Below are 14214 nucleotides of genomic sequence, written 5' to 3' on the forward strand. Positions count from 1 at the left end.
TTTGAGTTGGATGATGAACATTTTTTCATGAGTTCAGTTATGTTTTCCTGCATGTGTATTTGTTTGTTTCTTTTGATATTTTTTAGTTAGCAGGATTACTCAAACAGTTATTGCCTGATTTCCACTGTATGGGAACATGTCATTGCAATTTCATATGCCTAGTTCAAATATCAAGTTGATCGTTTTGTTTATTTTGTTTTATTAGTTTCTCTATACATTTTAAAATAAAAGATAAAAATTACAAATTGCAAAAAAAAAATTACAATAAACAAGAAAAATATCAAAAATGTGCGGATGGAGGTCAAAATAAGTTGCGGACAACTTTAAGTCGTGACCACGTGACATGAATGGACAGTTTGACATTAGGATGAGAAAAGGCTTCACTCTTTTATTATTGTTCATTTTTATTTATTCACTAAATTCAATACCTGTTATAAACAGTTAGACTGATATACCAGTGTGGTAGACTTTTATTCAATATTATCTATTATATTTACGCTTTTTACTTACTTAATAAAATTTGTTTAATACACCTAGACATTGATGAGTGTGAAGAACTAACGTTTGACTGTTTTGATAACAGTTATTGTGAAAATACAGAAGGGTCTTACAATTGTATATGTATCGACGGATATGAGGGTGATGGCACGTTTTGTGCAGGCAAGTATTCTATTACCTCATTACAATTTATGTACAATTTATGTACATGATGCGGCGAGCACAATGATATTACAGCGTACACAATGGTATTGCTGCGAGCACAATGATATCGCAATGATATTGCATTGAGCACAATAGTATTGCGGCGAGCACAATGATATTACAGCGTACACAATGGTATTGCTGCGAGCACAATGATATTGCATTGAGCACAATAGTATTGCATTGAGCACAATGGATTGCAGTGAGAAAAGTGATATTATAGCGTACACAATGGTATTGCTGCGAGCACAATGATATCGCAATGATATTGCATTGAGCACAATAGTATTGCATTGAGCACAATGGATTGCAGTGAGAAAAGTGATATTGAAGCGATCACAATACGGTATTGCAGCGAGCACAATAGTATTGCAGCGAGCACAATAGTATTGCAGCGAGCACAATAGTATTGCAGCGAGCACAATGATATTGCAGTAAGAAAAGTGATATTGAAGCAATCACAATACGGTATTGAAGCTATCGCAATACGGTATTGAAGCTATCGCAATACGGTATTGCAGCGAGCACAATGGTATTGCAGCCAGAACAATGGTATTGCAGCGACTGTACTCATCAATACATATTTTTTCTTTAGAAATTTTATACTATCCAAGTGGGATCGAAAATGGTGATGAAGAATTGCTCTCCGTAGGACCACTGGGAGAATTAGTGTCCAGAAATTTTATTCCTCGGTTTGGCTTTCCTTATGGCGGGAATTTCCTACCGATTGTTTATGTAAGTTAAAGATAGAAATAAAGGAACATTTCAAAATTATCATACTGCAGTTACTGCAGCAACCACATTTGTTTATTCTGTAACCTGTTAAAGCAATTATTTAGCAACTTTTTTTGGTGGGTGTATTCGTACACACTGTTTACTGCATGTTATATTACACAAATAAAAGCAGATAATTTTTTAAAAACAACTCCACTCCATTTTAGTAATAACATTTATTTATGTAGAGCAGCTTCTGTGTTATGTTTGTTTTGAATAAGATTGAATTTACTTTTCTATCCCTAAACAATTACCTAAATATTATACAAAACCAATTTTTCAGTTCACAGAAAATGGAATATTTGTGCTAGTAAATGATGATGAGGAAAAGATGAGTTATCCAAGACCATCATCTACTCAGTTTCAAAGTTTTGACCTCAGAAACATAATTTCTGTTTTTTGGACTGATGGAGACCTGAGTAGTGACATTGGAAATGTTTTCTTTCGGGTATGATGATTATTTCTTATTTATATGTGATATTATACCACTTTCAGAGAAAGAGTAAAGAAGTACCAGTAGTTACAAACAGTACGTCAGTGTAATAGCAAAACTCCCAGATGCAAAACTAGAATACTGAAATAAAAACTAACAAGAGGAGGAATTAGTGTGTCTTTGCTTAATCTTGGTTCACACTAAATGTGATCATCACAAAAGTCAGTTGATCAATGGCCAAGCAACAGTTTGAATAATTTATTCTTTGTGATTGGTCAAATTTCCTCCATTGCGCTTACGTCCTTGCGCTGCATCCTGGTCTACCTATTTATATTATAGATTAATGATGTGTTGTTGCCTTTATTATCAACAGGAATACACAACTGACACGACAGAAGAGATGAATTTCATTGAAATAGTAAAGCAAAGACTTATAGATCTGTATCAAGAGGATGTCCCATTAACCTTTTCTCCAACCTGGGTATTAAAAGTCACATGGGTAAACATACCACAAAGACCAGTTAGTACCAGTAATGATCATGTAAGTATTAATTCTTCTAGTTTTGATATTGTCAAACATTCTGACTGGTTGGTCCGTGGCCATATTATAATTGTTATGTCCTGGAATTGGCTTGTAAGAGTAAATTGGGTCTTCGTCAATGGTTATTGGTCCAAACTTTGATTTTAAGCACTTTGAGACATTTTAAATTGTGCCATATATGGTTTTGATTATCTTATTAGCATATAATATATCATTTTGTTGCATCATTTCTTTTTATAGCGAAATACCTTCCAGGCTATTCTTTTGACCGATGGTCAATATAGTTTTGCCATGTTCTTCTTTGAAGAGAGACAGATGAGATGGGACAGAGCACTAGAGACACCTGCTGATGCTATAATTGGCTACAACATTCCTTTCTTTCGAACCGTTGACTTCCAAACTCAGGCTCCTCTTTCCACCAATCCTTATAGACCTGATGAGGTCAATGGTAATACTGGAAGAAAGGGGCAATATGCTGTTCGATTAGAGGGAAATACAGATGACACTGTAAACCCAAGGAAGCGTTGTATAACCTGGTATGAAGAGGATAGGGCATCAAACTATATTTACCCCGGAAATCAAGGATCATGTCCCTGTGGGCTTCTACTGGCCGCGTTAGATGGCAGATATAGATTTGTTTCTCAAATATCACTGAATCCTTTTGGCCGTGGTAGAGGAACTGATATAAACATCCTATTGGGAAACAGAGGAATCTCTTCTGGACTGTTTTCACTTGTTGTAGCTCTTCTAAATAATGGTAAGATGTATACTATTATACTACTGTATATTATTACCTCCTATACTACTATACAATCTGAACAATATGTGCCAAGAAGCTGGAATATCAGAACATAAGTTCTTGTGTCAGACCCACAGATTTTATCAACCTTAAGAAACATTATTTTACTGCAGTAACTACAATTTTGTTATGCAATAACGAATGATTTTAGTTGGTTTCAATGTTATATGCTACAATAAACAATGATTTACTCCTAAAACAAAGAAGAGGAAATAACGTGTACAGTAGTTACTGCAGTAGTTAATAATGCATCTTGATTATATTATCATTTCACATTGATTTTTTTTCTTCAATGCCATATAGGTAAAATGAATTACTAAACTATGTACAGAACAGAAAATCAAATAAATAAAATAAATTTATAACAAATTTTAAAATAAATAGGAGAATGAAGTAGAAACAAATTGGTTTTAAGATTTTAAATTAGAATTTCTTCTTGTATTTCAATTATAATTTATTTTATTTCAGCATTGGGCAGTTATATCTGTCTACAAAGCTCAACTTTCAACCGTGACCTGTCTGGGACTGAATGTTGTTATAGGTTGAATGGATTTTCTCTGATAGAAGGTTATCAAGGACTTGGGTTTACAAGCTATGCATTCCGCTACGGTTACACATTTGGAAGATTCTTTTTTGTAAATCAGTACATCGATCATGTGGGTAAGACATCACAATAGATTTTCTCTAGGGGGTTATGGTTATTTAAAGACACTCTCCTACATTTTTCATTTAACGTCACAACCTGTGAAAATTGTAAAAATGAAAACTATATACAAGAAACTTTATTTGTCTCTTTGTAAAAATACAATGAAATGTTGACAGCAATTCCGATTAAAATACATAAACTTTGAGATATAGTTCATTAATTGTAAACCAGTTAATTAAATTACGTTGCAATGCAAGACAGTTTGGTCAAGCTGTCAGTAGACTTTATCAATTGCATGTTATGATGACTCCTTTCCAACCACATGAAAATGTTTTCACTCTACAGAAACTGACTAAAAAATTAAAAAACACTCTGTTTAATTTTATAAGGTTAAAATTATAAGGTTACAAATTACATTCTACAGACACCGGTGTTTAAAATATGAATAGAGTTTGGCACAAAATAGAGTTTTTTCTTGGACTTTAAATCACTAAAAAAAAGACTAAGAAAAAATAAGTATAATCTTATAATGTAAGCAGCCTGCTACAATGCCAGCATGGATCATGGACAGATTGATATCTTCGTTTTGCTTCTGTGATACACACCACTGTTTTTGTTTGTGTGAGAGTAACCAACTTGAATGATCTGGTTTAATGTTTTTAAAGTGACATATGCATTATTTTTACAAAACGTCAAAAACTGCAGAAATAGTGTCTAAAACTCTGTCTACACTATCAAACTAGTGACAAAACTTTGAAATGCCCAAATATGGCAGTGATATGACATCATCATGTCCATATATAGGCAGCACATCACATTTTTTGTCACATTAAGTTTGATAGTGTAGACAGAGCTTAAGAGAAAGTAATTTTGAACAGAGACTAGTGGTTTTACTATGATTTTACTGCACTATACATTTTATTTCAGAAAATGATATTATGCCTCAATACTACTGTTGCTATGAATCAAGAGATAATGATCTATGTGGATTGTATTTTGAACGAAGACCAGCAGTCACCTGTGAAAACTATTTTCCTCCATTCCTTGGTAAGTAGTTTCTGATTTGTCCAGCTTACAATCTCCACAATAATATGTTTTCAGTTGTCACCTGGTCCTAGAAACCACCAAACTATGTTGAGGAATAAAGCGAGGAAGCAGGCAGAGACCTGAGGCCCCTGGTTTAGGAAATCTAAGTGGCCCTCCAAGTTCTAACGCTGGAGGCCTCGGGCGTTTTAGCCTTTTCGGCATATTTTAATGCCTTTTTTTTTCTCTGGGCACTGCACATGGGCCCCTAAACTCTGGGTTTAGCCAGTGAGTGCTCTCTTAACAAGACTCATAATGAGATACTACGAGCAATAAACAACATCAATACTGTAGATAGATAGAGAAGATGGAGTAGTTGAGGAGTGTTTTTATGCTAGATATGCTTTAATATCTATATTTGGGTAAAATTGAGAGAAAACCGTTTCCGTTGTTTAGATGAGTCTTGGGAAGTACCTACATCAAAAATAAATTCTGTTCTAATTTTGTTTAGGTCTAACAGTAGTTTGACCAGGCTAATGTTTACACATGTTTATAATAAAGAACAGTATAGTTACAAACAAGATTAGTAAAGCATCATTCACTAAACACATGTGTGTTTAAGATACTCTATAACACTTACTTACTTGTTTACTTGTTTCCGGAGCTCAGCTTAGCTGGGTCTGGAATCGAGGCTAGGCTATGCCTATAAGCCCCTCTTAACATCAACTCTTGAATATGGCGCAAATTTTAGAGGGTGGTTGGACCATGCCCGTTCAAGACCTGATTAAATTGATTGGTTGATCTTGAAGATACTACATCCTCCGATAACGAATTCCATACTATAATAGCTTTTTGACCAAACGAGTCCCTCATCCAATTTGTGTGTGAGAACTTAAATTTTAATTAAGGGATCATTATAGAGGGCGTATGTATGAATTACTCATCAAACAAGACTCTTTATTGCAGCTTGGTTGTTCGGTGATCCACATATAACCACCCTCGATGGACTCGGATACACGTTTAATGGTAAAGGAGAGTTTCTTTGCGTCGATGTTGCCAATGGAATGTTCCAATTGCAATGCCGAATGTCTGGTGTTATCTCAGACCCAACTACCAAAGCTACAATATTCAGTGCCTTTGTTGGTTCACACACTGGTGGAGAAAGTAACACCTTCGTAAGTAAAACCAACTTGTTTCTTATCATTTTCTGACTACATTTTAGAAGGCCTTTATGGTAATGTTAGAATCTTTGTTAACATAAATAATAAGTTTATAACATGATCATTTTAATATAGGAATTGTAATCATTAACTATTATAATTGTTTTTATGTTATTGTCTCCGCCTAATTTTATTGAATATAATTATGGATTTTAAATCCTCTTTATTATATTAGTTACAAAGTATTTTGAAGAACATGGATCAATTTATATATGATTAATTTCAAGGTACAATTTACGCTGAATGCTAATGGAACAGACATTGAATTGTTGGTGAATGGCACAATTCAACTTACAATTGATGATATTAGAGATGGTAATTTTTATAAGTATTTTTAATTTGTTTTCATAAGAATTTTTAATTTTAATTTGTTTTCATAAGTATTTTTAATTTGTTTTTATATGTATTTTTTGGAGTATTTTAAATTGTTTACGCCAATAAGGTTGATGTTTATATGCCACAACTCTACAGATCACACATAGACCGATGTAATGCGAATAATGTATTTTAATAACAGTCAATAACTCAATACAACAACATGGAAATCAAAGCAACAACGCACGAACAACTCCAGCCCATGAGGGCGCACTGGCGTGACTACTTTTCTTTCTTCTTCTTTCTTAATCAGTTTTAATCTAAAACAATATCCTTTAAAGCAATACATGAGAAAAGCAAAACATATGGTAACCGGCATCACAAAATCAAAGCAAAAAATAAAATCATGTTATTCAGAGTGAAACTTGTTAAAAAATAAAATAACGTGCAAGATCGTAAAACCACTAGTCCATAATAAATTCAGCAAATCGGTTTGGTAGGTGGTGAGAGCGTTGAGGTCTTGAACAAGACTGAGAAGTGGGTTCATCGCGAATCTGGTTGTAGGGCGGATCATTATCATGAACATCTTCAAGGACGGTGTTTGTTGCACCGTCGACAAGCGGAGAAGATATCTCAACAGGAATGACAGGCTGAACTGGGGCAACCACGGTGGGTCCAAATGTATTATCCTCATTGTCCGATCCCTCACTCTGGTACTTTCGTGAGGTAAGTGTACTAGGAGCAAGTATAGAGCTAGGAACTTTAAAGCATTCGGATCGCTTAACACGGTACGATGTGTTTCGTAACTGGGTTCCACTGAACTTGCGAACGCAACACCATGTACCATCAACAGATACGACAAGGTATCTCTTACGTGCGTTAGACTTGTTAAGATCTGCATACAGGTATACGAGATCACCCACCTCCACAAGAGTTGCAGGAGCAAGTTCACGAGTGGGAGCTTTTGAAATTCGACTGTATTTGTGATTAGAGGTGCGTAATGAGTGCTGTTCGCGGATAAGCTCGAGGTCAGAGAGTGGGATCTGTTCGTGGGAAAACCGGTCACGCTGGGTCCACATCTCACGAGCGGATAAACCACGGGTGCGTTCCTGCTTGAGTAATGAGTCATTAACAAGTGCTTGGAATCCGGGTGCCCCGTCGGCACGGATAATGGCGTGGGGACCATCAAGGGGACGGAGCTCAACGCACATTCGGATAAGAGCGTCACGAAGTGAGTTATGCTGTTCGTTGTCAAGAAAACAAGCGACTGTGAATGACGTTACCGCTTCTCTCACAATCAGAATGAATTGACGATTGCGCTTCATGACATCTGCAGCGAACGTAACACCCACAGTTTCCGGTGGGTCGCCAGTAGATAGAGGCCTTAGGAATTCGGCGAAGGGTGGCGCATTGGTGGCAAGATGAGGTGGTGACTTCGATCGATTTATCCATGTCGAGGGCATAAAAATATCGATGTGCCATTTGTTTGAGTTGGTGACAAGTCGGGTGGTCTAATCGGATGTGTAAGGCAGTAAGCAGGCCATGCAAAAACGGGCGTGGAACAATAATTCTTTCTCGTGGAGGAGCAAGTGGCTCATGAACGAGAGACACGAGAAGGTTGTCTTTGCTAAGTGATGCGACAGCGAGGTAGCGTTTGACATCTCTCTTATCGGTAACCTTTTTAGAAGGACGCGTACCTTGGATTAAGTGGGCGTGTACCCTACGTAAATCAGGGCATTCAGATTGTAGTGAAAGCCATGCGGACCTACTTGTGAAGGGCAACTTGGATTGACCTGTGATGAAATCGTGTGAAGCGATTCTGAGTACAACTGATTCCTCAGAGCGCTGAACAAAGGAACATACCTGGCAATTGGCATCAATGCATTCAGGAGCATTGCGGCTTGCAAAGTCTGAGGGAACATTCGCGGAACCAGCTAGGTGTCGAACGGAAACCTGGTATCGGCTAGCAGAGGACAGGAAAGTTGATACTCTGGGGCTCACGGAAAATTCACCCCGGCAAAGCTTTTCAAAAGCCTGCACGCACGGTTTACTGTCAGTTAAAACACAAGCTCGTTTAGTAGATTGAACAACATATGGACTAAAATGCTTAACTGCGACAGCGATTGCCAGGGCTTCGATCTCACACGGGAGCCACGTAAGCTGTCGAGCTCTAAGTTTGGCACTAAAGAATCCGGAGATCCGCAGACTATCGTCTCGTCTAATGTATAGTGTTGCCCCAATTCCGTGTCTTTTTACTGAACCATCAGTGACTATCCAAAGCTGGTCATCTGGATGGGGTAACGTGATTGTTTGGCTGGTTGTGAGCAACTTTTGAGCAGTCTGAAAATCTTCACAAAGGGCATCACACCACGTGATTTTGTCTTGGGACTGTCGGCCAGCCACAGCATCGTCTAAAGGTGTGAGGATGGAAGCGCAGTTGGGGATAACCCGTGCGAGCACTTTATACGCCCCAATGAACGATCGGAGGCCCTTTACAGTCTTAGGGGGAGAACACGTAGCGAGCGTCGAAATACGATGTGGATTGGCTCTTAACGTGCCAAGGGACCATGTCCACCCGAGTATAGTGGTAGTTTTTGGGCAGATAAATGTTTTACTTGCTGAGAGACTGAGGCCGCATCTATAAAGTTCGGACAGCAGTCGGCGCCAGTTGCAAAGTAACTCATCTAGGGTGTCTCCTCCGCAGTAGAGATCGTCTGCAATCTTGGCAATGACGCCTTCAGAGAGAAGCTCTCCTAAGACGCGGCAGGTTAGTTCCTCCAGCGCTGTTTCAGATCCCGGCATTCCCATAGCAGACCTGGCGTATACACGGATTCCTCTGAAGGGCGTGGCCACTCCGCAGTACTTCATCGATTCGCGTGAAAGCGGTATCTGATAAAATGCCTTAGTGAGGTCTGTAGAGATAATGTACTTCCACCTAGCGATATGACGAAGTACAGAGTTTACGTCGGGCATTAGTGAAGGCTGAGGTTTCGCGTATCGACCGACATCCGCAAAGGCGGTTGTTACAAGGCGGAATCCTCCGCTGTCTTTCTTTACTAAGAATGATGGGTTTAAATATTCTACTTGAATACCCGCATCTTCAGGTCGCAAAAAAACACCCATCTTCTCTAAGTCGTCGAACTTCTCTTGAAGCTCAACAAGTTTGTCTCGCGAATACTGTGGAAGTCTGCCTTTTCGCTGTGGTGGCTGTACAGGGCCCATATTAACGACGGCTTGGAAGGGACCGGCTGCGCCATTATAGCATTTGATATGCGGATCAAAAACAACATCGAACTCTTCGTTAAGAGATTTAAATCTTTGTCGGATTGTAGGGGGAATGATACGATCAGGGTCAAGGTGAATTTGCAATGAATGTAGTGTCGATTGTGTGGGGCGTGGTGATGAACTGGTTTTCACAGGAGGTTTACAAGTGTGGTCATTGGTATTACAATCGTCCGGGACAAAGACGGGGCGTATCTGACAGAAGTGTTCGTTTCGTTTAAGAACCTGAGGAAATGATGTGTTATTTTCAATGCGAATTTTTCCGTCAATGCTGTGAATAGTACCATACTCTGGCCAGGTAGGAGGTCGATGAGTATAGCTGCGAGGTTCAAGGGCGAGCTCATTATCATGAGTCGAAACACCTTCTGGGATTTGTAACTCTATGAAGTCACCGGGCCACAGAGTAGTTAAGCTGCTAGGAGCGCGTAATACTTGAGCGCGACGAATGGCAGGGGTCTTAGTAGTGTCCTTAGAACCGTACGTATAAGAAGAAGTGTTCCCTATGACTACTTGACGTTTCGCTGGACGAATGGCGATGTCATTGTTTTCCATAAAGGGTGTGCCTGCCAGAATATCCACATCGAGTCGTTCGACTACGAGGCCGTCAAAGAGAAGTTCAATATGGTCGCGGGAAAATGTAATTGTTGTCTCGCCGACAACCTTTAATGGAGATGAGCCATCTGCTTGGTGGGCTGATTGAGATGATTCTCTAATTTCGGCCGATAGGGCTGTCGCTGCGGCAAGGGAGATCATATTGCCGGTGGCACCACTGTCGATAGTAATACGTACCGTGTGGTGATTGTGGAAAATGTCGAGATAGGGCGACTGTCTGATCTGCACGCGTAGTGCAGCCTGTTCTGTCTGGTTATCTGCTAAACTGGCGTCATCGCTAACGTCAGTCTCCTCGATACCTTCAATGATTCCGATGACCTGTCTAGCCCTGACCATGTACTTCCGGTCCTGTTCAGGTAAGTGAATGCATCCACTGAGAAAGTGGGTGTCATGCTTTCGACCAGCCTGTTTGCAAAGAGGACAAGACTTTAGCTGTCGACGAATATGACTAGTAGTATTACGAGACGTGCGAGAAGCGCGTTGATAGTTGACCGTGGGAGGTGTTGCGAAAGTACGCATTGCGCGTGTGTCTTCTGTAGCACGCAATTCATCGAGAAGGGAATCCATCGCTTGCGAAATTTCGGGCTTTATTGTCGCCAGGGTACGATCTCGCAGATCAGTTCCATATCGTTGCTTGACTAGACGCGGGAGGTCTTTATGGATAAGGGATAACCAGGTTAACACAATAAAGTTCTCCACAGTAGGTGTCATTTCTTCATCCTCTGTGATCGCGACGCCGTGATGATTAATTCCGCCTCCAGTGCGTAGCAAATTATCGTCAGCAAATGCCAATAGTCGTTGATACAAATCTTCTGGACGTTCACCAGCCTCGAGGTGAATAGTGGCAAAGTCTAAGAAGTGACCTCCGGTCGTTTGGAAACCATAGTGAAGTCGGATGGCCTGCCAGATTTGCGAGATGGACGTGGAGCTTTTAACAATTGTGCTTCGAGAAATAATAGGACAGAAGTTTGCGATCTGGCCTAGCATGAGCTCGAGCATGTGTACCTTTTGCTGAGCAGTACGTCGACGTGCTCTAGGGACAGTGTCATCATCGTCCTCAAATAGGCGGAGTGGAGATGCTCTGGTTTTGGGGCCCCATTGTGTGCCTTCCATCAAGAATGGAGCAAAATTTTCATCCAACGAAAGTGTATAAATAATGTTCTGCCGCCATGACTCAAATGAGTTTATTGTTTCAGTTTTGGTTAAGCTCCACTGTTTAGGAGCTCTGTTAACGTTCGCCATCCTACCAGCTATATGTGCTGGCTGGTCGTACGCCTCTCTGCGTTAGTGCGATCTCGTAGATAATGGTATGGATGGGCCTAGGCTAGGCCTAAGTTCAACAACTAATAACTCACTGGTTTTAAGCGGAAGGTCCGAATATCTTGGGCTGCCACCACGCCAATAAGGTTGATGTTTATATGCCACAACTCTACAGATCACACATAGACCGATGTAATGCGAATAATGTATTTTAATAACAGTCAATAACTCAATACAACAACATGGAAATCAAAGCAACAACGCACGAACAACTCCAGCCCATGAGGGCGCACTGGCGTTAGATATATCTTGGCAAGGATTACAATTTTCTTATATTGTTTAAAACATGATGATTAAAATGAATTATGTCTCTGTCTCTCTCCTGAAAACTCGCCTATTTCAATAGTTGTTTTTTTTGCGCTGTGAGACTCCGGTAAAGAGAGCTTCATAAATGTTATTATTGATATTGTTATTATTATTATTATTTTTATTATTATTCTTATTATGTCTAATTTATTTAGGTTACACATCTTCAGAAGATCCAGGATTCTCTATTTCTTATAGTGAAGAGAAAGTAGGTTTGGTGGCTGTAAACCGTACTTACGCTACATGGAGCACAGACTTATCTTTTGGAGTGGCAGTTAATCAACAGATGCTGGATATTGTATTTAATTTTGATGAAAAATACAGAACCCAAACATCAGGATTGTTTGGTAAGGAAAACAGTTTAAACTATTAATTTAAATAATTGTTTTATCTTATGTTGATATAAAGTTTGCTGTACACCACATATATATAGTTCTGAAAGGAACGATCGTCTTTAGGAAACTGAGACTATAAGTGACCATAAACAAAATCTTATTGTAATTCTTTGGGAGTGGAGTTGTAATTTTGTCCTTAGAAAAAAATCCTGACATGTGACGGGACTTAAACCCAGGACCCTTGGAGTGGTAGCCAAGCATCATAACCACCAAGTCACAACTCCACTCCTATGAGTATTAAGCGCCGACCAACGTTCATTCACATTCAGTATCAAGCAGTAAATACATTCACAAGGCTTCATTGTAAAACACATTACTTACAAATTTATAATATTGTATGTGCACCACTTTTTTTAATTTTCAGGTGTTTGGAATGGTCTACTAAGTGATGAAGTCTGTACACGCTATGGCAACGATTGTCTTAATGCAACCAACAGAAATTTGACAGAGTCAGAGATATTTGATTACGCCATAACTTGTAAGTTTACTGAACATTAATAATCTGTGATTCACAACAAAGTTTTTGTTGTCTTTCTTTTACTTTATATTGCCTGGATATAGTATACAAATATTAACTGTGCTGAGGGGCATGGTTCAAAATATAGCCATTAGTGATCTGGAGACTAAAGGTAAAGGTATTTATATTTGTCCTCAAGCTTAACTGGAAACTGAGGAAATTCGGATTAGGCCCTCTACGAACCCACGGCAGCCAGCAGTGCAGCGCCTACCAGATCAGCACACCGGGAGACGATCCCCTACTCTTTTCGAATAGTGTACCAAGTTCTTTAACGTGCACTGTTAAGTACACGGGACCAACGGCTTTACATCCCATCCGAAGGATGAGGCAATGAGAGTAAAGCATCTTGCCTAAGGATGCAATTAGTATGGTACAGATAACCTCGAAACCATGCTTATCACATGCTAGTCCGATATTACCATTACACCATCACTCTCCAGTATATACAGCACCCGTTGCGATTTCTAGACGGGCCCAACGTTGCTTAACTTCGGTGATCTGACGAGAACCGGTGTTTCAACGCAGTATGGCGGTATATAATACCGAGACGAAACCGACATTTATCTGTTTAACCTTTTTATTTAAAGTTAATGACTTTATAAATATTAAAAAGTTTAATGTTCATTTTTGTGTTGTCAATACATCATTAATTTAAAGTTAATAAATGTGAATTTTTTCCCAGGGAATATAACAGAAGACGAGTCCGCATTTGTTTATCCGGATGGACAAAGTTTTTCAGATTTCAACGATCCGGATTTTCAACCAGTGTTTTTAGATGTTTTACAATCTGACGCAGACCCCACCTTTCTGCAACAAGCAGAAGACACGTGTGAGGGCAATAAAGAATGTTTGTTTGATGCCTTAGCAACGAACAGTCTTGAAATTGGTATGAGCACTAGAAATACTGAAGAAACCAATCTACAGGATCAAACCACATTAGGTATATATATATATATTGTTTTGTTTTGGGTGACTTTTCGTTTTCAAAGTTTCAAACATTTAGAATATTTTACCATATATATAATATTTTTTTTTAAAGTTTGGAAAAAATGAATCCTAAACTTTGAAAATATAAGAATAATAAATAAGAATAAAGAAGAATTTATTTACTATATGTACTTTGTTACTATTATTTATGTGAAGTCATTTCTAAACTTGAATTTAAATGTTTATATCTTTACCGTTACATATAAATCCCAAGGCAAATTACTGAAAAAATGACAATGCTGTGGGTATCAGTGGCGGGATGTCAAAGGAGATACAAAAAAAAAGTGAAAAGCTAAATCAAAACGATAAATAAAGCAAATAGATAAATCAAAACGATAAAGT

The 14214-nt window shown here is 38.7% G+C and overlaps 1 protein-coding gene across 1 annotated transcript in view; it reads left to right on the forward strand.

The window, feature by feature from the left end:
- Nucleotides 1–14214, forward strand: part of LOC140047120 (uncharacterized) — a 52484-nt gene that overhangs the window by 12678 nt on the left and 25592 nt on the right. Inside the window, exons 7-18 of the mRNA XM_072091952.1 lie at nucleotides 538–660; nucleotides 1298–1437; nucleotides 1760–1924; nucleotides 2283–2450; nucleotides 2691–3207; nucleotides 3718–3909; nucleotides 4823–4942; nucleotides 5885–6093; nucleotides 6366–6453; nucleotides 12129–12320; nucleotides 12733–12846; nucleotides 13568–13825. Coding sequence (XP_071948053.1) covers nucleotides 538–660; nucleotides 1298–1437; nucleotides 1760–1924; nucleotides 2283–2450; nucleotides 2691–3207; nucleotides 3718–3909; nucleotides 4823–4942; nucleotides 5885–6093; nucleotides 6366–6453; nucleotides 12129–12320; nucleotides 12733–12846; nucleotides 13568–13825 — 2286 coding nt within the window. The remainder of the gene's footprint in view (nucleotides 1–537; nucleotides 661–1297; nucleotides 1438–1759; nucleotides 1925–2282; nucleotides 2451–2690; nucleotides 3208–3717; nucleotides 3910–4822; nucleotides 4943–5884; nucleotides 6094–6365; nucleotides 6454–12128; nucleotides 12321–12732; nucleotides 12847–13567; nucleotides 13826–14214) is intronic.

The sequence above is a fragment of the Antedon mediterranea genome, chromosome 4 (genome assembly GCF_964355755.1).
Source record: "Antedon mediterranea chromosome 4, ecAntMedi1.1, whole genome shotgun sequence".
NCBI classification, from domain to species: domain Eukaryota; kingdom Metazoa; phylum Echinodermata; class Crinoidea; order Comatulida; family Antedonidae; genus Antedon; species Antedon mediterranea.